Source organism: Acomys russatus, chromosome 1 (genome assembly GCF_903995435.1).
Source record: "Acomys russatus chromosome 1, mAcoRus1.1, whole genome shotgun sequence".
Lineage (NCBI taxonomy): Eukaryota > Metazoa > Chordata > Mammalia > Rodentia > Muridae > Acomys > Acomys russatus.
In genome coordinates, this window is record NC_067137.1 from 88,528,449 (window position 1) to 88,555,650 (window position 27,202).

Genomic DNA, 27,202 nt, shown 5'->3' on the forward strand with positions numbered 1-27,202 from the left:
ATGGCAGTGAAGCTGTATGACTTTCTGTCCTCTCTAACCCAAACAAAGATGGCTGCCAGCACGTGGCTGCTTTTATTCAGGATGGCTGTGAAACAGTGACTCCGTCTTCTTCAGCCCACAGCCAAGATGGTAACAACCAGGTGCTGTTTATATCTCAGAACAGAATCGTGCTATATGGATTAAGATTATCTAAGCACAGACTTTTAATTATCGACCTTGAGTTACAAGTTTTAAGTTAACCTTTTATTATAGATATTACAGATTTTTAATTATACCCAGTATTATAAACCAATAGTTTCTTTAGTTTCTGACTCCAGATATGACTTTAAAAGTATATCTGGGTCTGAGAAAAGGGTGAACCATAAGCCAATTACAGAACCAGCAATAATGTAGAACAGCTTTAAAGTAAAACAACTTTTATTATTATCCATACCCAAATGACATTTGAATCCCTATTATATTATATCCAGTGGCCAGAAAGCCCAGGGGTAAATTCTGAGCCTAGGAGACTGACAGCTGGAGAAAGAAACAGCATTTACTCACATATGCAAGACCAGTCAGAAACAAGCATACAGTGGCCACATGAATTCATACACACAAAAGAGACTGCAAAACTTACAGGCATGAAGTCAAAATAGACTCATCCATACATTGGAGTTGCAGCTGTATAGAGATGCTGTTGGAGCCAGCATAGATCCCACAGCTCAGTCTCACACCTTGGCAGGAGGCAGAGCATCATGGGCAGCACCTGCCTTACATGAGCCTGCCTTTGGGCTTCCATATACATAAAAAGACCAGATATAAGACAAGACACAAAACCAAAATGAAACAATGACATTTAACAATTCCTTCTTGTACAACCCAGATGCTAGGAACCCATCAAAAGCAGGACCATTCCAAATCTTTTCTGGCTCCCCAAATCCATGTTGGGCCTATCCACAGCCTCAGCTTTGGCTCCTAATTCTCATAGAATACCTATTTTCCCTAGTCTTTAGAATTCTGTTGGTCGCAAGGTGTCAGGCCTCTCTGAACACAAATCGGGTCCCCAGGAATACAAACTCAACTAACAATAAATAGAAATAACCAGTGGGCTATTGGAAACTTCTCTGTGCTTTAGACAAAGGATTGGTGGGGAGCACTCCGTATCCAACACTCTTTGTCCCCAGATAGGGTACCCCAGAATCCAGAAACCAACAGGAAGCTAGCTAAAAATGATTGTTGTTTTTCTCCAAGTGTGGCCATTCACCTCAGGAGTCCTCAGTGTAGAAAGCATTTCCTAGGGACCTTGGGGTCACCTGGGTCAGCCATCTCAAAGTGCACAACCCCTGAGTAGGTCACCTCTAACATCCCAGAGTGAAGAGCAAATTTGGAGTGGAGTTATTTCGCTTGGGCCTCCATATATTAATCCTGATACTCGCAACACAAAATCAATTCCACCATTTTGGGCCAAATTTGAAGCAAGCTTTATTATATACTAAATACTAAATACTGACCAAGAAAAGGATATTGGTCAGGACCAATCCCTGGAGTTCCCCAGCTGAGAATGGCCTCTAGCCATATATTGCAGCGGTTTATAAAAACAAAGCTATGGGCCATCATACTTTCCCATGAGGCATTGTTATTTTCCAAGAACTACAATTTCAAGCACTCCAAGAAGTTGCTTGGTTCTTGGGAAGGTTAATTTTGGACATTTACACTAGTTCTACCAGTTAATCTTTTAAGTCACAAACTAAGTCTTTAACAAAGAGTATTCTAATCATCATCTCTAAATTTTAAACTTTAAAAATCATGTTTTGTTTGTGCAATTGTTCTTTTGGAAAATCACACTGTATTGCCAATACTGGCTCAAAAGTCACTATATAGCTCGGGGTAGTCCAGATGTCTCAATGGTCCCAGCTTAGCCTCTCTAGTTTGAGATTATAGGCATGTGCCAATAATCTGGTTATTTCATTTGGGGTTTTGTCAGCTTGGTTTGGGAGGATTTTTGCTTTTTTATACAGTGCTGTGCCTTGGACATAAGAGGCAGTTGCCCTACTACTGAACTGTATTTCCCAGCCATGTTGTTTTAGAATAGCTTTTTATTGTTGTAATTGAATATCAATTCGTGTTTTTTGTATTGTCACCGTTATTTTTATTTCCGCTGACACTGTCTAGTCTCCCAGTCTCCTCTGTTTTGTACTTACCCACCTACTACCTATTTTGTGACTTACTATATTTGGTATTACTGTCCTTGGTATTTTCTTTTGCCTTCCAAGGGTCCTCTTTACACTCATGACTCAAGAAACTTCTAGAGCAATTTAGAACTGATAGACGTGGAGTGATAGTAGAAAAGAGGATCACAAGTGATAAAAGCACAGAAACCTGAACACTTGAATTGGCAGAGCACCAATGGCAAGCTGCACCAGTCATCTGTATTAAAAAGACTGCTGTGCTTCCTGGACTATTTAGCTATAAAGGATGGGTGTCCCCAGCCTTCTAAGATAGGAAAGTCTTCACATTTTAAGTAGATACCTGGGTAGATTTAAAAGTAATGCATTTTATTCCTGAACTTGAGGCCCCAGCTAGTCTCGCGTGCTTAGAACCCGAGTGTGTGAAACGTGAGTGACAGAAAGGACTGAGGCCACTGTCCTCGTTTTACAGACAGAGTGAACCAGGAGCACACACACAATTTTTTTCAGTTTATCTAAGTAATGAGGAAGAGAGATAAAAGTGGAGTCTAGACTTTAAGGTACTCAGGCCTTCAGTTAATGGCTCTAATTTCTGTCATCTGGTACATACAGTCTTATATAAAGTATAAAGTAGCCCTTTTGAATGTTTTCATGTAACCTCGGTACTCCAAAAGAACAGCAGATACGTACCGGTAATTTAAGAGAAATTACTGAGTAGAAAGTGGGCAAATCAAAATGAACATTTAGATTTATTCTTTAAAGGGTAAGAAATTGTCATACAAATTTAATCAAAATATAGTTGTTCATGAAATTTAAATGCTATTCCTTTAAATTTATGTCTTTTCCAGAAAAGAGAAACTTCTAGTGTATAATTGGAAAATTAGTTTGCTTAATACAACAGTTCCAATAGTGGCAATAGTGAGAAAATGTTTCACATGTTTTAGGTACAATTTTTTCCCTTCATCAGTAGTTGGAGAATGGAGTGGAAGATGAACAGGATTCTCACTCTAGCTCAGAATAGCCTAGAACTGGACACAATCCTCCTGCCTCAGCCTCCCATGTGCTGGGATTACAAGCATAAGCCACCACACTTAACCCTTCTGTATTTGTCATATCAGATAAGAGTTATGTTCTGAGATGAACAAGGCCAGCTTTCACCTGAAGGTATACTATGAAGAATGATGTGTCTTTCACAGTGTGAATACTATGGGCACTTCAACATGACCTTGAATATCTCACTGTGTCTGTCAATCTTAGTACCCTCTCCTGTCCTGCCTACCTAACACCATTTTGAAATTAACTCGTAGGTGTGGAACTATTTTGTTCTTTTAAAACATGATCATTGTTGTCATTAATTTTATTTCTCAAGTTTCGGTTGATTATATATAGGGAATTATGACTTTTTAAATATTTATATATTTTACATGTATGAGTGCTCTATCTGCATGTACACCTGCATGCCAGAAGAGGGCATCAAGATGGTTGTGAGCCACCATGTGCTTGCTGGTAATCAAACTCAGGACCTTGAAGAGCAAACAGTGCTCTTAACTGCTGAGCCCCAGGAATTATATCTTAGTAACAGGTCAAATTATGTTTTACAGTTTTACTATCTGATTTTTGAAAAAGTTAATATATGTTGGCTTCTGTTTAACAAACTAAGAAAATCAGGGGTTTTTTCTATTATAATCTCTATTATTTTAATAGCATTTACCTCTTATTATTTAAATCAACATCTTAATCTTAAAAAGCAAACTCAGTTTTTACCCGTTAAAAGTTAGAAATTCAAGGATAAGTCAGATGGCACAGCAGATAAGAGCACCTGCCACCAAGCCTGACAAACCAAATTGTATCTTCAAAACTTTCATGGTGGAAAGAGCCAACCAACTTGCAAATTATTCTTTAACCTTCACGTGTGGCCCATGCCACATGCTTATATACACACTCGCACACACACACACACAGAAAGAAAAAATGTTGTTGTTGTTGTTGTTGTTAAGTCAACTGTGTATGTTAGTTAATGCCTGTAGTTTCGATACTGGTAGTAGAGAGTTCAAGGCTGATCCAGGCTACATAGTGAGTACAAGAGCAGTTAGGGATACATAAGCAGACATAAAATAAACTTTTAGAAAGTCTGATGAAAGAACTATGAAGCAGATAAAACACAGGAAAATATTGACATTTGTTAAACCTAAGATGAAAATGTTTTATAATTTAAAATGTCTCCTGAAAGGACAGTAAATTGATGTCTTGTAAACAAGCCCCATGTTTAGTCTAATCAAAATACTAGTTTCCATCAGATTTTAGGATCAGAGTCATACTGGTTCATTTCCCAGAGCTATATTAAAACTCCATACCTATAGTTTTTCATAGTCACCCCAGACAAACCTTTACTCTGTTTTTATGGTTTTACACAAGATCCAATCTCATGAGATTATTCTTCTTTTTTTTTTAATTTTTTATTAATTTATTCTTGTTACATCTCAATGGTTATTCCATCCCTTGTATCCTCCCATTCCTCCCTCCCTCCCATTTCCCCTTATTCCCCTCCCCTATGACTGTTCCTGAGGGGGATTACCTCCCCCTGTATATGCTCATAGGGTATCAAGTCTCTTCTTGGTAACCTGCTATCCTTCCTCTGAGTGCCACCAGGTCTCCCCCTCCAGGGGACATGGTCAAATATGAGGCACCAGAGATTCTTCTTTTTATTATGGATCATATGTCTTTCAGAAATTAAACTCGTACAATTATCTCCTTGGGCAGGGATGGAACAAACACTTAATGAACTTCTAGAAACCATAGTTCCAACAAAAGCTGCCACTTACTCCTCTGTCTCACTTTAACACTGCTTTGCCTCTCTGAATATCTCTTTCTTTTTCTATAAAATTGGCATAATACCAATTCAATCTAATAGGCAACTGAATGAAGTTGTACGTTCTCTAGCTGTTACCATACCTGCACCTATTAAGCCATCATCTTTGATCACCCAAAGTGTGTGCTACAGCAAGTAATCAGAGATGGGAAACAGGAAGATGGGCAAGAACAGGACCCAGATGGTGGGCCCAGCTGTGATGCTAGACAATATAACATTTCCAAACTGAGATGCAACTGTTTTTTTAATCTACTCACTACAAAGTAAAAAATGAGCATTTTTAAAGTAAGAATTTGGGACAAAATCTCTTGTAATTTACTTCTGCAAACTAATTTTTCATGTGGACAATTGGTGATTAGGTGATAAAGGATTTTTTGGTTTTGTTTTTTTAAACAAAATGTGAAAAAGGTTTCCAGAATAATACGAAAGAAATAAAAGGGGAAATCTTTATAACCATCAGCTAGCCAAGACTGTCCACCTACAGAGATTAGTCCCATGATCATATGATCATACGGCTTTGTTTCAAAACACTTCTCAAAATCCTGTACAGCCAGCATGTTATAAATGACATAAGATTGGTAAAATTAACAAATATTTTCTTGTATCAGCACCAAATTGTGCTTTGTTGATATTAACCTGAATTACATTCTACACAGTGCTGTTATTTCTAATACATAACAGAAGAATTTGCTGTCCTTTCCCCTAAATCAAAATGATAAAGACTCATGAGATCTATTTAAAATACTTAGTTCAACACAATCCTTCTTTTATGTTTTCCCAAACAGTTTAACTTTAAAATCCATCTTACAGTGGGTTTTTGTTTGTTTTGTTTTGTTTTTACTGTGGATTCTGACATCAGCAAACACATGAGTAGTTTTGTACATCTAACTGAATAACTGAAAATGGCTCCTATAGAGGCACTTTGCAAGGTTTTATTTTCATCCATCTTCCTTGAGAGGTTGCTTCTGAGATCCAGAACACTCACAGTGATTCAAGAAGGAAAATTATTTGCCTCGCCATTTGGACCTTTCATGTGTATTCTACGAATGCATTTAAATCTCAACCTAAGACTACCTCCAAACTTAAAAAGAAGGAGATGGAGGAGGAGGAGGAGGAGGAGGAGGAGGAGGAGGAGGAGGAGGAGGAGGAGGAGGAGGAGGAGGAGGAGAAAGAGAAGAAGAAGAAGAAGAAGAAGAAGAAGAAGAAGAAGGAAGAAGAAGAAGAAGAAGAAGAAGAAGAAGAAGAAGAAGAAGAAGAAGAAGAAGAAGAAGAAGAAAAGAAATTCCTGGCATCCTAAAATTGTGCTTTGCCAAAGTTAAGGATAAATGACAACTAACCTTTCCTAGATATATAGAAGTTCTGGTTACTATTCATAGTGTTTTTATACATTCAACATGCTAACAGGTCTATTATCCTTACTTTACAGATGGAAAACTGAGGCAAAAGAGGTTTAGCAACTTGTCTAAGGTTTAACATTTAGCTAGGAGCAGCAGCACCAGGATTTAAGTTCAGGCAATCTCAATCCATCTGGCATCACTAACATTTCTGCCCCCTCCCTCATCAAGTAGTTCGTTTAGATGACTGGATAGCTTAACACACATGGGAGATTTAGGAAACACATTCAGTAAGTACAAGATAATTATAGTCAACAATTTTTTACTCAAATGACTCTAAGCAAAGAAGGACTAAGCCAAACCTAGAAAATCAGAAGCCAAGTTTATCTTCTTTTTAGATGTCTGTGCCAGGTCTTCATGAAAGACAAACTGAAGGCAAACACTGCCTTCTTCCACAAGTAAGAGGTTCTCAGGAAAGGACAGAGAGCTAAACATAAAGTGCCTCTTCTCCGTAGATCTTGGACAGGCACCATGAAGGGCCTGGCATGCTTCCCTGCCTTCCTTGCTAACAGGGATGTGCGCATCCTCCATCTCCAGCGCTCATCCCTTAACCCTTGCACAATAGCTCAGACTTCTTCTCTGTCCTTTCTTTTTCCAAGTGAGCTTCTATTGGCTCTGTATAGTCGTTGGGGCTCCCCCTGCCACTTCCTGTTTGATAGACTCCACATTTTTAAGCTTGAGGGAGCCTCCAACATCACCTTATTAACCTCATCACTTCCGCCTAGTCCTTCGCTCTAACCAGGCCTTGGTCCATCTGATCTGGTAACCCCACAGGCTTAGTTGCTCTTTGAAGGCTCTCTCCAGCACAATTCCTTTAACTTATGAAGCCCTTTCCCACTCCTCTCTGCCTGTCAGAATCCAGCCCATTTTTCAAGGCTCCAAGTTACTCTTAAAGATTATTTGTTCATTTGTTGTTTGGGTTTGTTTTTTGAGACAGGATCTCACTGTGCAGCCTAAGTTGGCCTCAGACTTACAGTGATCCTCCTGTTTCAGTTTCCTGAATGCTAATATAACAAGGCTGAACCACATCGTCTGACTTTCTCTAAAGGGCCTTACTGTGATTTTGTGAACGCCTAGGGTGGCTAACTACATTTATGTACCCAGGAATTCTAAGGACATGGGATATTTGTGCACAAACCGAGATACTTAAGACACCCCGCAGCACCCATTGTCTCCTCTCTGTACTTACTTATTTGAACAAGAGGCCCTGTGAAAGCCAGCAGCCACCGCTTCAGCATTTCACAAGGTCCTTTTTCCTTATACTCTTAATTGTACAGACCCATTTGATCTCCACTTCACAGGCCACATCATTATGCTCATGATGATGTAAACTCAGAGGATTCATAAAGTAGTTTTCACTTAGCACTGTGTATTTCCTTTGTGCATTAACATATTTGACTTTATTATTGCAGCCCAGATGACTTACTCAATGCCTTGAATGAGGGTATCAGCCGTGCTGATGTCATCATCACATCAGGAGGTGTATCCATGGGGGAAAAGGTATGGAAAAATAGAACTCATGAGATTTAGTCACTTTATGTTTTTGCCTTTGGTCCACTGTTGGTTTGGTAGGTTTTTGATTCCTGCTTCTGTAATAGAACACTCTGACCCAAAGCAACGTAGAGAAGAAAATAATGTATTGGCTTACACCTGCAGGTCCATCATTTGGGGGAGTGAGGAGGGCACACTGCTTACAGGCTCACGTTTAGCTGGCCTCCTTATCTAGCCAGGACCACCTATCAGGAGAATAGTACCACCTTGTGCATAGGACCTCCTATACCAGTTAATAATTAACAGCCTCCCTCACAGAAATGCCCACAGACCAGCCTGATAAAGACAACTGAGACTCCTCTTCATGTAATCCTAGGCTGAGTCAAGTTGACAGTTAACACTAACTAGAAAGCCAGTAGTGTAAAGGCTTCAGAAAGTGCTGATCTTTCTAAAAGGATGCCATGAAATTAGTCAGGATGCTTACATCAGGAGCATCCTGGAAATACCACAGGTTGCAGAACATTTTTTGCTCTTTCCTTGGAGACATTTGTTTTCATTTACTTTTACTTTAGGACTTCCTTTATATGTTATATTTATGCACAAGATAAAGATCCACCTTTCTTCAACTCAAACATGACCTCACAGAGGCAACCATCTCATGCACCATATATTCTCAGCCTCAACAAATTTCCCCAGCCTCCCCTCCAAACAAGAAGAAACAAAGGATGGGTGGGGTTCCTTTTGCCTTCTTCATGGAACTCATAAATTATAATTGCATTGAAAAATATATACATATATATAATTTTATATTTCTAAGTATTTTGTACATAGTATATATCATAATCCTATATAAATCTCAGATCAAGCATTGAGTATCACTAAGTTTGTATGTCTTAATAAAATGTTAGCTTATGCTTATTGGACCCCATTGAATAATGCTATTAAAGTTAAAATATTCCTTGCTATAACAATCAAATATATGCTTTATATCAAAAATATTTTAGAGATGTTTTGCCAGTATATCCCTTCCTAAAACTTCCTAAAGTTTTTTATATCTCATAGTAATGACTTATAAATTGAAAAATTATAGTAATACTATTATCATAACATTTTCATAAAAATTCATATTTCTTTGTTTTGAGGCAAGGTTTCATGTAGCCCAGGCTGGCCTTATACTTGTTGCATAGCTAAGGAAGACCTTGAATTTCTGGTCCTCCTGCTTCTAGTTCTAGAGTGAAATACATATGTGCTACCATGCCTGGTTTTAAATTTCAAATTTTGTAAGAGAAAAAAATATATATAATATATACATGTGTGTGTGTGAATGAATGATCTTGGACCCTGCCCACTTCGGCTATGAAGTGGCTGAAACTTACTACCTGATCCTGGTCTATGAATTTTGTTGTCTGTGAGAACAAATTCAGCAACGTCAACAGAAAACACTTACATTTCCATTCCCAACTTTGGTTTAGTCTAAAACCTTTTGAGAACAGAATTTTCGCTTCCAAAAACCATAGAAGAAAAGGAATGTCAACCCAGCACTATTATTTCAAATTATATATAGAAAGAAAAGGTTAATAGCTCTACCTCAAGATCCAGCTATACCACTCCTGGACATACACCCACTAGATGTTCTACCATACCACAAAGGCATTTGCTCAGCTATGTTCATAGTAGCTTTATTCATAAATACCAGAATCTAGAAACAACCTAGATGTTCCTCAACCAAAGAATGAATAAAGAAACTGGTAAAATTACACAGTGGAATAATGCTCAGACATTAAAAACAAGAAAATCATGAAATGTATGTAACTATAAAAGATAATCCTGAGTGAGGTAACCCCAACCCAGAAAGACACACATGTTATGTATTCACTTATAAATGGATTTTAGACATATAGTACAGGGTAAACATACTACAATTCACAGACCCAAAGAAGGTAAAAAGCAAGGAGGATCCATAGGAGGATGCTTAAATCTCAATCAGAAGGGGAAATAGAATGGATATCAGAAGAAGTGGAAGAGAGGAGACTAGGTAGGAGAGAGAGTGTGGAGAGAAATGAGGGCGGAGATCAGACCTGAGGAGAGCCAGGGCAAGAAGACAGAGAAAGTCTGCAGAGAGAAGAGAAGCCATGGGTGGGGGCATTTCTGGAGACCTAAGACAGGGTAGGCTTCTGAGAGGATATGGGAGTGACTCTAGCTGAGACATCTAGTAGCAGAGGTTATAGAAACTGAAGAGGAAGGACTACATAGAAATCCTAGTGAGAGGAGGGGAACACCAAACCACCCACAAAACTTTAGACCCAAAATTCACCCTGCCTACAAGATGTGCAGGTACAGAGATAGAGCAGGGATTGAGGGAATGCCCAACCTATGCCTGGCCCAACCTGAGATCCTCCCGATGGGGACAGAACCAACCCCTGACACTATTAACAGTACTCTGCCATGCTTTCAGGCAAGAACCTAGCATAACTATCCTATGTGAGGCTCCCCCACATAGGATACAAAACAAACGTTGAAACTCATAGCCAAACTCTGGGAAAAGCATAGCGAGTCTTATGGAAAAGTAGAGGGAAGGACAGAAGGACCTGGAGGGGACAGGAGCTCCACAGGAAGACCAACAAAGCCAACTAACCAGAGGGGCTTTGTGGAGACTGAAGTATCAACCAAGGGCCATGCATGAACTGTACCTAGGCCCCCCCCCACAGATGTAGCTGATGGGCAGCTCAGGTCCCATGTGGGTCCCCTAGTAAAAGGAGCAGGGACTGTCTCTGACCTGTACTCTGTGGCCTGCTATTTGATCGTATCCCCTTGTCGGAGCTGCCTCATCATGTCAGAAAGGAGAGGATACACTCAGTCATGATGTGAATTGATGTGCTGGGGTATGTGGATAGAGGGGCTCCACTTTGGGGGGCAGTAGGGGAGGATGATAGGGAGAAGAGGGAGGAGCCTACAATTGAGATATAAAATGAATACATAAATAAATTTTTAAATGCATATCTGCAAATTTTTATGTCTATAAAATGAAAGATAAAAATGTGTAAAATATTAGTAGAAATATTATTCTTAGACAAAAGCTAAAAATCACACTGAATACCTGTCAATTACAAAACAAATGAATCAATATATTCAAGCAATTGAAGACTGTAACAGAATATGATCAAAGAATTGCCACATGAAAGAAAATGGATGTATTTTCCAAATGTCTTGTTAGGAGAAAACAAAAGGGAAATACTATAAACTCACAGAGAACTGATAAACATCTAAGTTTTAATATTTTGAGTTTATATTGCTTCCCTCATTGTTGAAGTTTTAAATAGAAGTTTACTGTGTGTGGATGACGTATAAATTCAATTAAGTTTTTATGCCTAATAATTGAAAATAATATTTCACACACAAAAGAAAAGAAAAAAACAAGTGGAAAGGGGCCAATGAGATGACTCAACATGTAAGAATGCTTCCAAGCCTAATGACCCAGTTTGAGCCTCAGAACACACACAATGGAAGAATAGAGCCAATTCAAAGCCAACTGGGCTACATATAGATAACAAGACCTTTTCTCAGAAAAAAAAAAAAAAATCACAAATCCCCAGGGTATTGTTGGGGCAGGAGGTATGATAAAAAAGATCAAGAAGCCAAGCCTAAAAGAGTAACTGAGACGCTAATGAAATAACCTTTTTTTTTTTTTTTTTTTTTTTTTTTCATAATTCTTAAGACTCTAAGGTTTAGCTGGGCATGGTGGTGCACACTTTTAACCCAGCATTTGGGAAGTTTGAGGCCAGTCTAGTCTATATTTCAAGTTCTATAACAGCCAGGGCTGCATGGTGAGACTCTGGGGAGAGAGGAGCGGAGGGGAGACGGAGGGACCAAGGGAGAGAGAGGAGAGAGAGAGAGAAGAATTCAGTTTTCCACTGGGAAGGGTGTCTAGAAAACATCTCAGGGTTTTAGTTTAAACTCTTGAATTAGGGCAGCACTCTTTCTTTGTCAAGACAAAAAGTCATGCTTTAGAAGAGCTGAAATCCAGTATAAAATTATTTCAGTCCCTGGATGAGCAGCATAATTTGAAATTATCTCAATTGGTCACTAAAAGAGAACAAATCTAATAGTTCTTTTCTGCAGGAATGTAGCATTATCCAGAGCTTCCTACCAAAATGACTTAAAATTGAGAGAAGAAATTCTTATGAAATTGTCCTAGAAGTGACACTGATATTTATATTTCTCACATAAATCTCTAAAGGCTGTTACATATTTGAGAAAAATAACAAAAAATGAGAACTTTATAAATTGAAATCCATAAGAGTTTAGGAAAACAATAGAAAATTTGGAAGGGGATGAAACAAATATGATAAAGCATCTTATCATATATAAATAAAGTTCAAGAGGAGAAAATGAGCATACGCCATATTTTAGAGATATTGGTAGAGGTGTGTCCGTGCACATGGGTTTGCATGTGCATGTGTTTGCATTTGTGCACACACTTGCACTCATATCTTGTTTGTTTGTTTGTTTGCTTGTTTTTTGGAAAAGGTATCTCACTGAACTGAAACTTACCAGTTTAACTAGGAAGCTCCAAGGATCTACCTGTCCCTGCATTCTCAGAGCTAGAATGAGAAGTATATGCTGCTGAGCCTGGCTGTCTGGGTGGGTGCTGGGAATACAAAGTCAGTTCCTCAAGATTGCACAACATCTCCCCAGCCCTTACAAAGAGTTATCAAAACTAGAAAAAGACAAGTCAGCTTCCCAGGAGCTCTGTTAATCAAAAGTAACATAACTGCAAAGAAACCACACCTGGAAAACTACTGAAAAACAGTAGCAATGAGCAATCCCATCAGGGCCCTTTAACTCAAAAGAAGAAATAAAACTAACAGAAATTATCTAAACATAAATGAGAGGACCCAGAAAACATTAAAATAGTATTTCCAAGGTTCAAAAAATGCACTGCCAAAATGCAAATTATATCCAGAAAAAAATATTCCTTTGAAAGTGAACATAAGGGAGAGAGATGCCTAGTCTAGTCAGTGTTAAAAACTGACTGAAGAGACAGGGGATTGCTAAAGAATGATAGAAAATACAAGACTTTTATATATGATGGTTACTAATAAAAAAATCAAAGTTTTGTTCTAAAAACCAATATACTGAAGTATTAGAAAGTGAGTTGTAGCTGCAGAGCCAGGTGGATATGTGTAAATTCAAGGCCAGCATGATCTACAGAGCAAGTTCTAGGACAGCCAGGGCTACATAGAGAAACCTCGTCTCAAAAAACCCAACCTGCTTCCCCCCAAGAAAAAGGGAGGGAAGATGGAAAGAGAGTTGCTCTGACATGTCTCAAATGATCTTGCTCCTGAAGAGATGGGTATGAGGGCATTGCTAGAGCTTGCTTGACCTACCAGCAGCTGACTCAACCTCGCACAGAAATCATAGTTGTGCATGGTTTCTCAGGGGTGGGCTCATGAATCCATCCCCACTCTGTGATAAACTGTAGATTGGCTTGGTCTTAAGGGTTCAGGTCTTATGCAGGCTACCACAAAAGCTGTGAGTTCATGAGTGCATCAATCCTGTCATGTGCAGAAGATACTCTTTAAAATTGTCTACCCCCATTTTTGCAATAGCCCTTAGCCCTAGGAAAAGGGCGTGATGCAGATAGTCCATCTGTTGCTGAGCATTCCATTTACACATTTTTTCTGAACTTTGACCAGTTTTGAGTTTCTGTGTAACCAGTGTTCACTGCATAAAGAAATTTCTCTAATGAGGCCTGATAGTTGCACTAATCTATGAAATATGAAGTTAGAGGGCAGTTTGATACAAAGTTCATTTAGTAGAATGATAATAGTAGCGTCACTGTAAGCTCCCCAACCATGGGTTGTCGACCAGACTTACAGTACCAAGATTGTGCTTCTCCTGTGGGACATAGCTTAAGTTTTTCTAATCAGAGAACAGTTTTTTACCCCATAACAACTGTACCACTATTGTAACCACTGCGTATCTCGCCACATAAAGTGTAACTTTTTAAGACTTCTTTGTCATTAATAGCCTTTCATGGTCACAAAATTTTATCCCAGAGACAAAAAACATCAAGTAAAAACATTACTATAGTTATTCTAGTTATTATCTGGCTTCCTCTACAAGACTTTACTTTTCTTTGTGCTTTTTTTTTTTTTTTAAGACAAAGTGTTACTATCTAGCCCAGGCTGACCTTGAACTTGTGATTCTCTTACCTCCTCCTCCAAAATGCTGGGATTACAGGTATTATGGCACTCCCTCTGGCTCTATAATATATTTCCTAGAAAAGCAAGGAAATTGTCTCTTTTATTTGGGTTACATCTCCTTGAGCCTCAAATGATACTCTACATACATACATAAGTCACCCCAAAATCATTATTAAATGATACTCTGCATGCATGCATAAGTCACCCCAAAATCATTATTAAATGATACTCTGCATACATACATAAGTCACCCCAAAATCATTATTAAATGAGTGATTGAATGAATGAGGAATGAATAGTTGAGTTAGGTATAAAATAGCAAAGATGTTGTTATCAATCATAAATCCATTTTATTTTCATTACCATGTTAAAAGTCTGATACTAAATGTTTGAAAATAAAGTAACTGTTTTTAATATTTGCAGGACTATCTCAAGCAGGTGCTGGACATTGATCTTCATGCTCAGATCCATTTTGGCAGGGTTTTTATGAAGCCAGGGTATGAAAATAATTTTTATAATATATTAGGTTATTTTGGACTGCTTTAACTAATCAAGTTTTACATGTTTGGTTTTTACATTTTTATTATGGGTTACTTATTTTAATAAATAAAGTATCTTAGTACTAGAATCCTTTTCATTTGTGCAGTTCCAGTTTGAAGATTTTATCTTATGAATCAATGATTTTGGTAAAAGCAAAACAAAGAAATTTTCTAACTTTGTTTCCTTTTTAATTACCATGTTTAGTGTCTTTCCCTCTCTTTCTTCCTATACCTTCATTCTTTCTTAAGATAGTTTAGCATGACAATTCTCAAATATATAGAAAAGTAGAGAAACAATGAACCCAAACATATATCCATTTTACTTAAGTCAGTAACTGCCAACATGTGCTCGTTATTTGCTTCATCAGTTCTCTAACTTCTTTAGGGGAGGGGGACTAGATTGTTATAAAGCTAATTCTAGGCAGCATCTCATTTTGATAAATCATAAGAACAGGAATTCGTGTGTTCTCTTACATTAATATAATATTGTCTTATCTAACAAAATAAATAATTTTTCATATTATGTAATATCCAAATGTCAAGAGAAAAATGTTTTTTAAAATAATTGTTCTAATTTGGGATTCAAGTAAAGTCCGTTCATTGGTACCTAGTGATTAAATCTCCATTAAATATTTATTTCTCCTTGAAATAAAAACCTTTTGTTATTAGATTTGGGATCCAGGGGTGGTAGTGGTGGTGGTTATCTTGGTGTTTTTTGGTTTGGGTTTTTGTTTTTGTCATTGACTTGTTAGAGAAACTATCTCACTTTTCCTGTCTAATAGATAGAATGATTGACACCTTGGACTGTAGTGAACATGTTTCTCTATCTGTAAAGACTTAGGTTCAGACTCAGTTGCTTTTTCCTTCACAAAAATACTTCTATCCAAGAAGAAAGTAAAATAACCATACAGGAAGATTTTCACATTTCCTGAAACTAATAATACTCAAGAAAGAATTCATGAGAAAAGATCCTATAATCGTAAATCCTCAAAGAATGACCTGTAGCAGTATAAATGAAACACATAAGGTCTTCAAGAAATAAAGCTGCCATCCCTGATCCTGCTACTCAGTAGACCTCAGAGTACCTGTTCAGACCCCAAGTGTTTTGACACATGCCCATGATGTCATAGAAAACAGTAATGATGCTTTTACTCAGGATTATACTCTGAGAGGGGCTCATATGTACCATAAGAAAGAGGAGCGTGGGAGCTTAACATTGTTGTAAGTCAAATACCAGCATGCTCTCCTGATGTCTCCAGGGTTCTCTAGCACTGGGTTTCAGTTCTAGGACAAGAACTAGGCTTTACTCTCATAATTCAGCCTCATTTAGTACAAAGCTAAGATTATCCCTAAAGGAGCTAGAATAATGCTTCAGCCATTAAGGGTACAAGCTGTTCTTCCAAACAACCTGGGTTCAATTTCCAATACCTGCAAGGTAATTCACAACCATCTCTAACTCCAGTTCCAGGAGAATCCAACATCCTCTTCTGGCCTTTGCAGACACAAGGCGTGCACATGGTGCACAAACATATATGCAAGCAAGACACTCATATGCATAAAGTAAAATAAATTTTTAAAAAATGATTAACCCTGTGGTGTTTTCCTCAACTTCATAGGATTCTTGGCAGTGTATGTCTGTACATGGTTATTGAATGTGCCCCCAATATATCTACTGGCGGAAAAAACTTTTTGTTATTGAAACTATGGGATTTGGACCATTCTATTAAAAATAACATTTTGGGCCATGTGGTGGTAGCACACACCTTTAATCCCAGTGCTTGGGAGGCAGAGGCAGATGGATCTCAAAGTTTGAGGCCAGCATGGGTCTAGAGTGAATTCCAGGTCAGCCAGGGCAACACAAAGAAACCTTGTCTCCAAAAACCAAAAAATAAAATTAAAATAACATTTTTGGCTAGCAAGGTGGCTCAGTAGGTAAAAGCACTTGCCAGCAAGCCTGATGATGACAAGGTCCAATCAACAGAGCCCGGACGGTGGAAGGGAAGAGAAGGAACTGAGTCCTCCAGTTGTCCTTAAAGTCCACACGCATGCCGTCTGTACAAACACAGGCACAAAGTAACTAAATGTGCATATAGTGTGTGCTATTGATGTATACTGAGCTTTTACCCTGTCCTTCTGGATAGCTGTGGTTTGATTCGGGCACAGAAGACATCCCAAAAGCATGTCAGTGTACTTCTCACATGTAGATCTGGTTTTTTCCCTTTGTGGGAACGGAAGCTGATATGACTTGTTTTCAGCTGTGGAGAGTTGTTACTCTCATGATATCTGTGACGTTAAACACAGCTGGTGGTCATGGTTTCTGCCGTCCTTTGTTCATTGTTTACCACTCTCATCTTAAGGAGTGCTTCAGTTATTCATACTTCTTCTTCTCCCCTAAAATCCATTCACTTTGAGACCTCAGTCAATACAAAAATGCTGTTAATTCTGATTTCAGAATGAGCAGTATGTGTTGAATTCTAAGAAAACGGCTTTCCGGAGCTAACACACTTACAGCAACAAGATACTTGTGATAGTAATGCCAGAATGTGGCATTTTCTGTTGTAAATATGATCTTTTTTTTAACTGAGTTCCTTTGGAAAAATTAGCTCTTTAGGGTATAAAAGAAAATTTAAGTAAGTGCCCTTATACTTGATACCGTCCATGAGCTACTTTGCCACAACAGAGTAACTTAGAAATTTAAGTGGTCTTCCTTTAACTGGCCAGAATCGTATACTTACTTACCTAAATGTAAGAAGAACTTATAAGTAATTTGTTCTACTTGCTGGTGAAACAAAAAGAAACAGAAAATCAAATAAGTTGTCTTTGTCCCTTCCACATACAGCATATTCCAAATATAATTGTGGTGTTTGATTTCAAAGAAGAAGCTACTCCAGCACCTGGGGAGATGGCTCAGTCAGTGAAGTGCTTGCCACACAAGCATGGGGGAGATGGCTCAGTCAGTGGAGTGCTTGCCACACAAGCATGGCAGCCTGGGTTGAGATTCCCAGCACCACATCAGATGATGGTGGGAAGCAGAGACGGGGGGGGGGGGGGGGATGTCTGGGGTTCGTTCACCTTGTGACAGCTAGTCTAGCTGTTCTGTTAATGGGAGCCTACCTCAAAAGCTAGGTGGAGAACATAGAAGAAGACATTTACCATCAACCTCGGGCCTACACGTGTGCGCGTGCACACATCTTAAATATATAAATGAAAAGATACTTGGCAAAGCACTAACCAGATCTGCCACGGGTCATTTACAGCAAGTATAGATGTTCTCAAGAATACCTCTGGGATGTTATTTTTGTCAAACAATAATAACCATTGCTAAGTTGCCTACAATGCAAAGAATCAGGGAGGAAAAAGAAAAAAACAGAGGTCCCAAGGCCCACGTACTAACTCTATTAGACTATCCTATGCTGACTTTATCTAACACAAACCTTAAAGTTAAAATGACCTTGGTTCAATGTCTTTAATTTTACAAAATGTTAGAGACAAATTTTTAATGTCTCTGAGTTTCAGTTTTCTTATCTACCACATACTATGGCAAATGTCATCTTTTGCTGTTTCTGTGAGACTCAAATGAAATAATGAGTGTGATAGATAAATATTCTTAGATAATAATAATTGATCCTGTCATGATTGATGACATCACTCTACAAAGAACACAGGTGAAAAGCACAGGAACATAGCAACTTGAAGTTACACTTTATAAAATAACCCAGGGTCATTCTTATGATTGGAATCTGACATCACTGTATTATAACAGATTAATGTAGCTATAAGTCATCCAAAATGTTACTGTTGCTATACTGTAGTAAACAGTAATGAGTGAGTGGGCTGGTTTTGTTTGGTTGGTTGGTTTTAGTTTTTCAAGACAGGGTTTCTCTGTGTAGCCTTGGCTATCTTGGAACTCACTTTGTAGACCAGGCTGCTCTCAAACTCAGAGATCTGCCTGCCTCTGCCACCAGGCTGCCGAGATTAAAGGTGTGCACTACCACTGCCCAGCTAGATGATCTTTTTTTTTAAGATCAACCCAAGAAGCCAGTAAAATGGGTCAGCAGATGAAGACCCTTGCTGCCAAGCCTCATGACCCAACTTTGATCCCCAGAACCTGTATGAATGAAGGGGAGAATGGACTCCATACATAGTCCTCTATATCTGAGCTGTCTCTCTCTCTCTCACACAGAGAGAGAGAGAGAGAGAGAGAGAGAATAAGTTTAAAAAATTAAAGATCAACATGCAAAAGACTGCCCCCAAAAAAACATAATTTAGTGCATAAAAAAATTTTTTTGCATCTTAGGAAGTTTTAATGTTTCCTCAGAAGTTTACATCACTCGGGTTTGTTTCATACATAAGTTTTATAGCTAAAATTCTACATGGCAATAGAAAATAGAAAAAAATCACTATTATCAACTGCCTACTATGTACCATGTACCCCTCTTATATTTCCCAAAGAAGTTTATGTCAGAACTTGAGAAGATTACTTTAGCTTTGTTCCAGCCATGGAATTTTATTTATCTATAATTCAAAAGTATCTTGTTAAGTGGGAGGATTTTTATATGGATATTGCTAAGTGTTATTTTTAAGACGGAAGAGATGCCATTGTGGTTAAGAGCACTGGCTGCTCCTGCAGGGACTCAGGTTCAGTTGCCAGCACCTCCATGGTCCCTCACAGCCATCTGTAGCTTCAGTTCCAGAGGACACACTGCACTGCTCTGACTCCTCAGACACTGCATGCACATGGTGCACATGCATACATGCCTCAAAGCACTCGTACGCTGAAGGTAAAAATAAATCTTTAAAAAATAATTAAGATCAGAGATATTCACCTTGAACAAAAACACTTAGGAACACTTTAACAGGTAATATTCTGATAGTAAGAGGACTGTTTTAAATCTCCAACAAAAAATACCATAAACACTGAGTAGAAGGATGGGACATTTGGGAACATCAGGATGTAGAGTGTGTTACTATGGCTCTGACAAGAAGAAAAGATGTAAAGTACAGAAAACTGGGAAGTTTGGGTACTTGAAGCAGATGGTGCTAGAGCAATTGATTTGAGAGTAGGGGTGTTAAAAGCGAGTCAGCAGAAGAGGCTTTTAAGTGGTAAGTGAATCACTGAACAAGAAAAGTGGAGCACTCAAGTCACCTCTTTTATTATTTAGCAATCACAAATAAGTGCACTCTTTTTGTTTCTAGCTTGCCAACAACATTTGCAACTTTGGATATTGATGGTGTAAGAAAAATTATTTTTGCACTACCAGGTAAGAATCATTAAAATTCTCCTTTTTCTAGAAAAATGACCAAAATTCTTTGGCTTCTCAGGTGACCAGCCTGTGATCAGCATCACTTACTTTATAATCTGAACAGTCTCCATAGCTGACAAATCGCTTACCTTCTCTGGGGCTGGTTCTTCACCTCTACAATGGGACCAATACCTAGTCAAACCAGAATATTCTTTCAGAACACAGTCCTTACCTAACATGATAAGCAAGTGTAAGTGGGAGGTCTAATTACATCTCACAACTAGAAGTACTGTCAAACATAAAAACTCTGGATCACATACCACAGCTGGGATGGTGCTGCCTACCTGTAATTCTAGCACTCAGGTGGCTGCAGCAGGCAGATCCTAAGATGGAGCCAGCCTGGGCTACATGGCAAGACCTTGTCTTAATATAAACAAACACAACAGTGCTTCTGGTCTTGTAAGATTTGGGGTAATTAAGGCCTGGGAGCAGGAACACTGAGTTACTGATCCTGTACATCTCAGCCAGAGTTCACATAACACGAGTCTGACATCAGCATCACCACCTGAGTCCCATGCAGAAACTCATGTTCAAACTCAGGTCCAGTTTCCAAGAATTTGTTAATTTAAATTTTATTACTTTCAACCATGCATCTTACGTCTTTATGAATCCTGATGAATTTTGAAGTGATTTAGAACTTTATTATCTACTTGTTGGTTTTTTTTTTTTTTTTTTTTTTTTTTTTTTTTTTGAGGGGTAAGGTTTTGTTAGGTTTTTGTTTTGTTTCACTTTTAATAGTACCCTTTAATTATGCCTATAATTCCACCTCTGAGGAGGCTGAAGCAGGAGGATCACCATAGGTTCAAAGACTGCATAGTAAATTCCAAGCCAGCCTTGGCTCTAAGAAGTAAGACCTGTTCTTTAAAATAAAACCCTATATTTGTGCTCAAGTTCTCATTTTATCAACACCATTTCTTTCAGAAAAGGAACTACTTTTCCTTTCAGACTCACAAACCTCATTGTTTTCAGAGATGTATTTGCACTTTATATTCAGTAAATCTCAAAATAGAATTATTTTTTAAAAAAAGAAGCAGGCATAAAAACTTTAAGTCAACATTTTAAACCCTATCCGTAACCATAAAAATAGACTTGTGTCATAAAGAAAGTATTAAGATGATATTAAAGTAAAGCAACCTCAAAATGCATCTGTGGCATACAACTAAACCTACAGCCTTTAATATTGCCTCTGATGATCTGAAAACTAATATATGGCTCTGTGACACATAGAAACCCTGTCTTGAAAAAGAAAGAGAGAGACAGACAGACAGACAGACAGACCGACAGACAGACAGACAAATGAGCTGCTCTTGTAGCTTCGTTTTATCTACTAAAAAAAAACTACTTTCTCCATAGGTGTGATTTATCATACAAATTAGACCGTCCATGATACTAAAGCAAAGATATTATTGTGGGCACCCATTTTTGATGAAATATAAATGTTCCATAGAAGCTACAATATTAAAAGCCATTTTCAAATCATTGATTTCATTTGAGCCTGAATGAACCAAAAGAAGACAGCAACAACCCACATGTCGAGGCCCTACACACAGCAAAAGTGTTCCACTTAAAAGAATTTTCTATCTCTAGAGTGAATTTCTGCTTTATTGAAGGGCATGTACTTAAAGATCTTCACCAGTCTTAACAAGTTATAGCCAATGTAATAGTTTCACATATTATAAGTTTTTAACTTTCTTCAGTTATGAGTTCAGTATAAAAACATGGAAATTTGGCTGACAAAATGGCTCGGTGCATTAAAACTGCACTCAAGTGCGCTCAAGAATGCACTTGGTGCATTAAGACCTACAACCAAGCCTGATAACCAAGTTCAATCCCTGGACACACATGGTAGAGAGAGAACCAGCTCCCACAATTTGTCTTGTGACCTTCACATTGTGTAGTAAGGTACACCAATACACATGCACACAGACTCTCCCCTATCCCCTTCCTCCGTCCCTCCCCCCTCAAATAAATAATATAAAATAAAAATTAAACTTTTATAAAAACTAAGAAAATATAGGTAAAAATAATGTTATTAATTATAACTACCTCAGAAGCAATCACATTATCACATTTTACTAATTATTAATCCTTCCTATTATTTTTCTTCTATATAAAAATTCATTTTTTAAAAAGTTTAGCTGGTAAGATGGATCAGCAGATAAAGGTATATGCTGCCAACTCTGACAACCTAATTTCTTTTTTCTTTTTTTTATTATTAATTCCTTCATATTACATCTCAATTGTTATCCCAATCTTTCTATCCTCCCATTCCTCCCTCCCTCCTGCTTTCACCCTATTCCCCTCCCCTATGACTGTGACTGAGGGGGACCTCCTCCCCCTGTATATGCTCATAGGGTATCAAGTCTCTTCTTGGTAGCCTGCTGTTCTTCCCCTGAGTGCCACCAGGTCTCCCCATCAAGGGGACATGGTCAAATATGGGGCACCAGAGTTCATATGAAAGTCAGTCCCCATTCTTCACTCAACTGTGGGGAGTGTCCTGTCCATTGGTTAGATCTGGGTAGGGGTTTGATGTTTACTACACGTATTTTCCTTGGTCTGACAACCTAATTTCAAGCTCCAGGACCCTCATGGTGGAGAGAGAATCACCTCCTGCAGCTCGTCCTCTTACCTCCACATGCACATCAGCACATGCATGCACATGTGCATTCACACACAGGCACACACACACACACACACACACACACACACACTAAATAAATGTAATTTTAATTATAGAACTGAAGTACTACAGCAATTTTATTATTATTTGGTAATGTGTTTTGAAGTAGTAATGGGAAAGTAACTAATGCTCACGGAGAATCGCTGTCAAGCTGGAGAGATGCTCAGCGGTTAACAGCACTTCCTGCTCTTGCAAATGACCTTGGTTTGATTCCCAGCACCCACACTGAGCACCTCACAACCTACTCTTAGGATTCAGCAGTCTCTTCTGACTTATGAAAGCATTTGCAAACACATGTAACATACACACACGCATACATATATGCATATATGCACGCATATACACACAAATTTAAAAAAATAAAGGAACATCCTCTGTCGCATGGAGTATAGTGGTGCTGGCCTATAATCCAAACACTAGGAAAAGCTGAAGTAGATGATCACAAGTTCAAGAACAGGTTAGGCTCTTTGATAAAAAGCTGTCAAGGTCAGGGGGATTTTGCTGTTCTGTAGACCTCATTTGTCTATGGAAGTTATTAGTATCACTTATAACTGTCTACAGTTTTTTAAAGTTCACCACAACAATCTGAACATAAATAGTTTTAATTTTCCAACTCAAAGATGTCTACTAATTTATTACATTAAAATATAAAGTCCTAGTCTACAGAGATGGCTCAGCAGTTAAGAGCCCTTGCTGCTCTCCCAAAGAACCTGAATTCAATTCCTAGCACCCATTCAGGGGATCCAGTGCCCTCTTATGACCTCCCTTGGTATTTACAAGCGCATGGCACGCACATAAATTTAAATTTTAAAAAGACAAAAGATTTTTTTAAATACAAGATCTAACTGTTTGTTACCTGTCTGCAAGACTCACCCTTTAATTGAAAAGATACACCAAGATTTAAGGTGAAAGAATATGAGACAAATAGACATCAAGCCAAAATCAGACAGAGTTAAAGGAAATCAGTACGTGTGAATAAAGAGAACAATCCATAATAAGACATGATGAAATTATAAACAGATATACACCAAAGATTGATGCATAGTTTCATAAAACACTCCTTGGCATAAAGAGACAAAAGGATCTACATATAATAATAGTGGCTTCATACCCAACTCTCATCAATAGACAGGTCACCCAGACAACTCTCATCAATAGACAGGTCACCCCGACAAAACTCAGAACAGACACGTTAAAGCCAAACTCTACCACAGAACAAAGGAAAGTAGCAGACACATAGAATATCCAATCCAATGGCAGAGCACATGTTCTTCTCAGCTCTACAATGAATGTTTTCCAAAATAGTGTACGTACTAAGTCATAATGAAATCTTAACAAATTTAAACATTAAAATCACTCATTCCTTCATCTAATAAAATAAAGCTGAAATAAATAGAAAGATAAACTATACAGACTCAAGGAAACTGGACAGTATATTCCTGACTGATCAATGGATTGTTGAAGAAATGCAGCCTTAAAATCAAGTGAAATTGAAAACATAACTTTCTAGGCCTTTAGAATACAACAAGGGCACTTCTAAGGAAAACGTTTATAGATTAACAGAAAGAGACAGAGACAGACCGACCCTAAGAATAAGCCTAGCTAGGACAATGAAAGACTTCCACAGTGAAAACTTTGGAACACTGAAGAAAGAAATTGAAGACACTAAAAGGTGGAAAGACATCCCATGTTCATTGATTGGCAAATTGAGAAAATGTCCATGTTACTGAAAATGAACTATACAGTAAATGCACTTTTCATCAGAATTCCAATGACATTCTTCACAGAATGTGGAGAGGGAGTCCTAAAAATTTAAATATCAGTAGAAACCCCAAGTATTCAAACAACCCTGAGCCAAAAGAGCAGCATTGGAGATCTGATATGATATGATATGATATCTGATTTCAAACTATAATGCAGAGCCATAGTAAATAATACAGCCTCGTCCTGGCATCAAGAACAGATACACAGGTCTAAGGAGATGACTTAGCAGTTTAAGCACTTGTAACATAGTCAAGACCAGAGTTCAGATTCCCCAAACTTGGTAATTTGCAGGCAGATGTTGCAACTCATTTGTAATCCAGCCTCATAGGCAGACAAGATCACAAAGGCATGCTGGCAATTGAGACTACCCATAGGCTTTGGTTAAGAAACCCTATGGAAATTTTTCCCAAAGAAAATTCCTGGTAACAACCTTGTGCCTACACACACACACACACACACACACACACACACACACACACCCATGCCCCTAAATATACATGTGCTCCCACAAACATACAAGCATACATTCATACACATATCATATATATATGTGTATATATACATATGTATATAGACCAATAGAATAGCGTTGAGTAATCAGAAAGAAGCCCATATAGCTACAGCCTACTGATTTAGTTTTTTATATTATGTGTATGCAAGTGTGTCTGTGCGTGGGTACAAGCATTGTGAGTACCAGTGTCCACAGAGACCAGAGGCATCTGATCTGGAGCTGGAGCTACAGGATATTGTGAGCTGTCTGACATGGGTGCTAAGAACCAAACGTGGGGCCTTTAGAATAGAAGCTCATGCTCCCGACCACTGTATGTCTCCTCAGTCCCAATAGTCAGCTGAACTTTGACAAAAGGTGCCAAAAATATATGTTGGAGAACAAAGGGCTTCTTCATCAAATGGTTCTGGATAATTGGGTACCTACATATAGAATGAAACTAGATCCCTGCACAAAATTCAGTACAGAACAGATCAAATACCTTAATGGGAAACCTATAGCTTTGAAACTGCTATGGGAAACAGTTCAAGATGTATTCATGGACAATGACTTTGTGAATAGGACTGCAATAACATAGGAAATAATAACAAAAATTGACATATAGGATTGTATGAAATTAGAGGGCAAAAGACACAGCAAAAGAAACAACCAAAGTAGCAGGGGACTGATATCCAGGATATGCAAATAACTCAAAAAAATGCCAAAATAATTCAGTCAGTAAATTGGCAAATGAATAATGCAGGCAGTTCTCAAACAATGTTGAAAAGGGAAAAAATGTTCAACTGCCCTAGCCATCAGAGAAATGCAAAAATCAATGGGGAGATTCTAAAAGACAGAGAGAAAAACTGAAAAATAGAAATTCCAAATAAACCAGAATCTAAGTCATCATGAGACAGATACCATCACAGCCACATTCACTATAATAGCAACAGGTATGCTGGCCAAGCGATGGACTCAGTCCTGAAGTCCATCAGCAGATGAGTGGGGAGAGAAAATGTGACACATACACACAATGTATGGACTCAGTCCTGAAGTCCATCAGCAGATGAGTGGGAGGAGAAATGGGACACATACACACAATGTATGGACTCTGTCCTGAAGTCCATCAACAGATGGGTGGGGAGAGAAAATGTGACACATACTCACAATGTATGGACTCTGTCCTGAAGTCCCTCAGCAGATGAGTGGGGAGAGAAAATGTGACATATGTACGCAATGGAATGTTATTTGACCACAAAAAATTAAATTACTTCAAATTTAGAAAAACCAATAAAGTTAGTATCACTATGATAAGTAAAATAAGCCAGATTCTGAGACAAAATGTTATATATTTTCTCTGTATACAGGCTCTAGATTTTTTTTTTTTCTTTTGGTTTTTCAAGACAGGGTTTCTCTGTGTCTCTTGGCTGTCCTGGACTCACTCTGTAGACCAGGCTGGCCTCGAACTCACAGTGACCTGCCTGCATCTGCCTCCTGAGTGCTCGGACTAAAGGCCTGTGCCACCACGTCCGGCTCAGAATCTAGATTTAAAAAATAAAAGACATTAAAGAAGAGATGCCATTTTTCAAGTGTAAGGGAAACAGCAGGAATGGGGAGGGAGAGGAGAGAGCAGTGAGGGGAAGAATATAATCAAACATACATGCAGGTAGGAAAATGTCATGACCCACCTACTCTTTACAGTGTAAATATGCTGATAAAGGATAAAAATCTCATCTTAGCTCCCGGTACAAGAGAATGAAGACGTGGCTTTATCTAGTAATTTGATAGACTGGCCCTTGTCTTTTACTTTGAGGACAAATTAGCAGCACTTGAGGAAAGGGAACCTAAAGTAACCTGGCCTATTCCCCACTTACCAGTACAACACACATCATCACATACAAGTGTGTAAAAGAATTGAACAAAATTGGGATTTTAGAACTAGAATGGCCCTGATGAATCATGTTATCCTTGCTGAAGAGAAAAAATGAAGTTCTGTAGATGAGTTTAGTTAGATTCACAAGGGCTAGTTGTGCACAACTGTAATCCAAGCATTTAGAGGCTAGGTCTGCCTTAGCCTGAGGGTTCATGGCAAGACTATATACTTTTTTTAAATGTTGGGGCTTATCAAGATCGTCCAGCTTGAGTACAACTTGATTATTACTTAAGGATACCACACAAACAAAAAACAATCTCTTCTTTGTATCCCTTTTCTTTTCATAGCCACCCTCGTTCCCTTTGAAGTCCAAGGCACTCCTAGGTTTATTTCTACTAGAGAGGAATGATACATTCCTGAAATTCTTC

The 27,202-nt window shown here is 38.3% G+C and overlaps 1 protein-coding gene across 23 annotated transcripts in view; it reads left to right on the forward strand.

Moving 5' to 3' along the window:
* Gphn (gephyrin) overlaps positions 1-27,202 on the forward strand; it is a 433,952-nt gene that overhangs the window by 365,338 nt on the left and 41,412 nt on the right. For 12 of the 23 annotated variants that reach the window (XM_051147978.1, XM_051148006.1, XM_051148083.1 and 9 more), the window contains 3 exons: positions 7,844-7,931; positions 14,552-14,625; positions 19,864-19,928. In XM_051147978.1, the coding sequence (XP_051003935.1) occupies positions 7,844-7,931; positions 14,552-14,625; positions 19,864-19,928 (227 nt within the window). The remainder of the gene's footprint in view (positions 1-7,843; positions 7,932-14,551; positions 14,626-19,863; positions 19,929-27,202) is intronic. The other 11 variants (XM_051148057.1, XM_051147995.1, XM_051148041.1 and 8 more) reach the window with 2 other exon arrangements.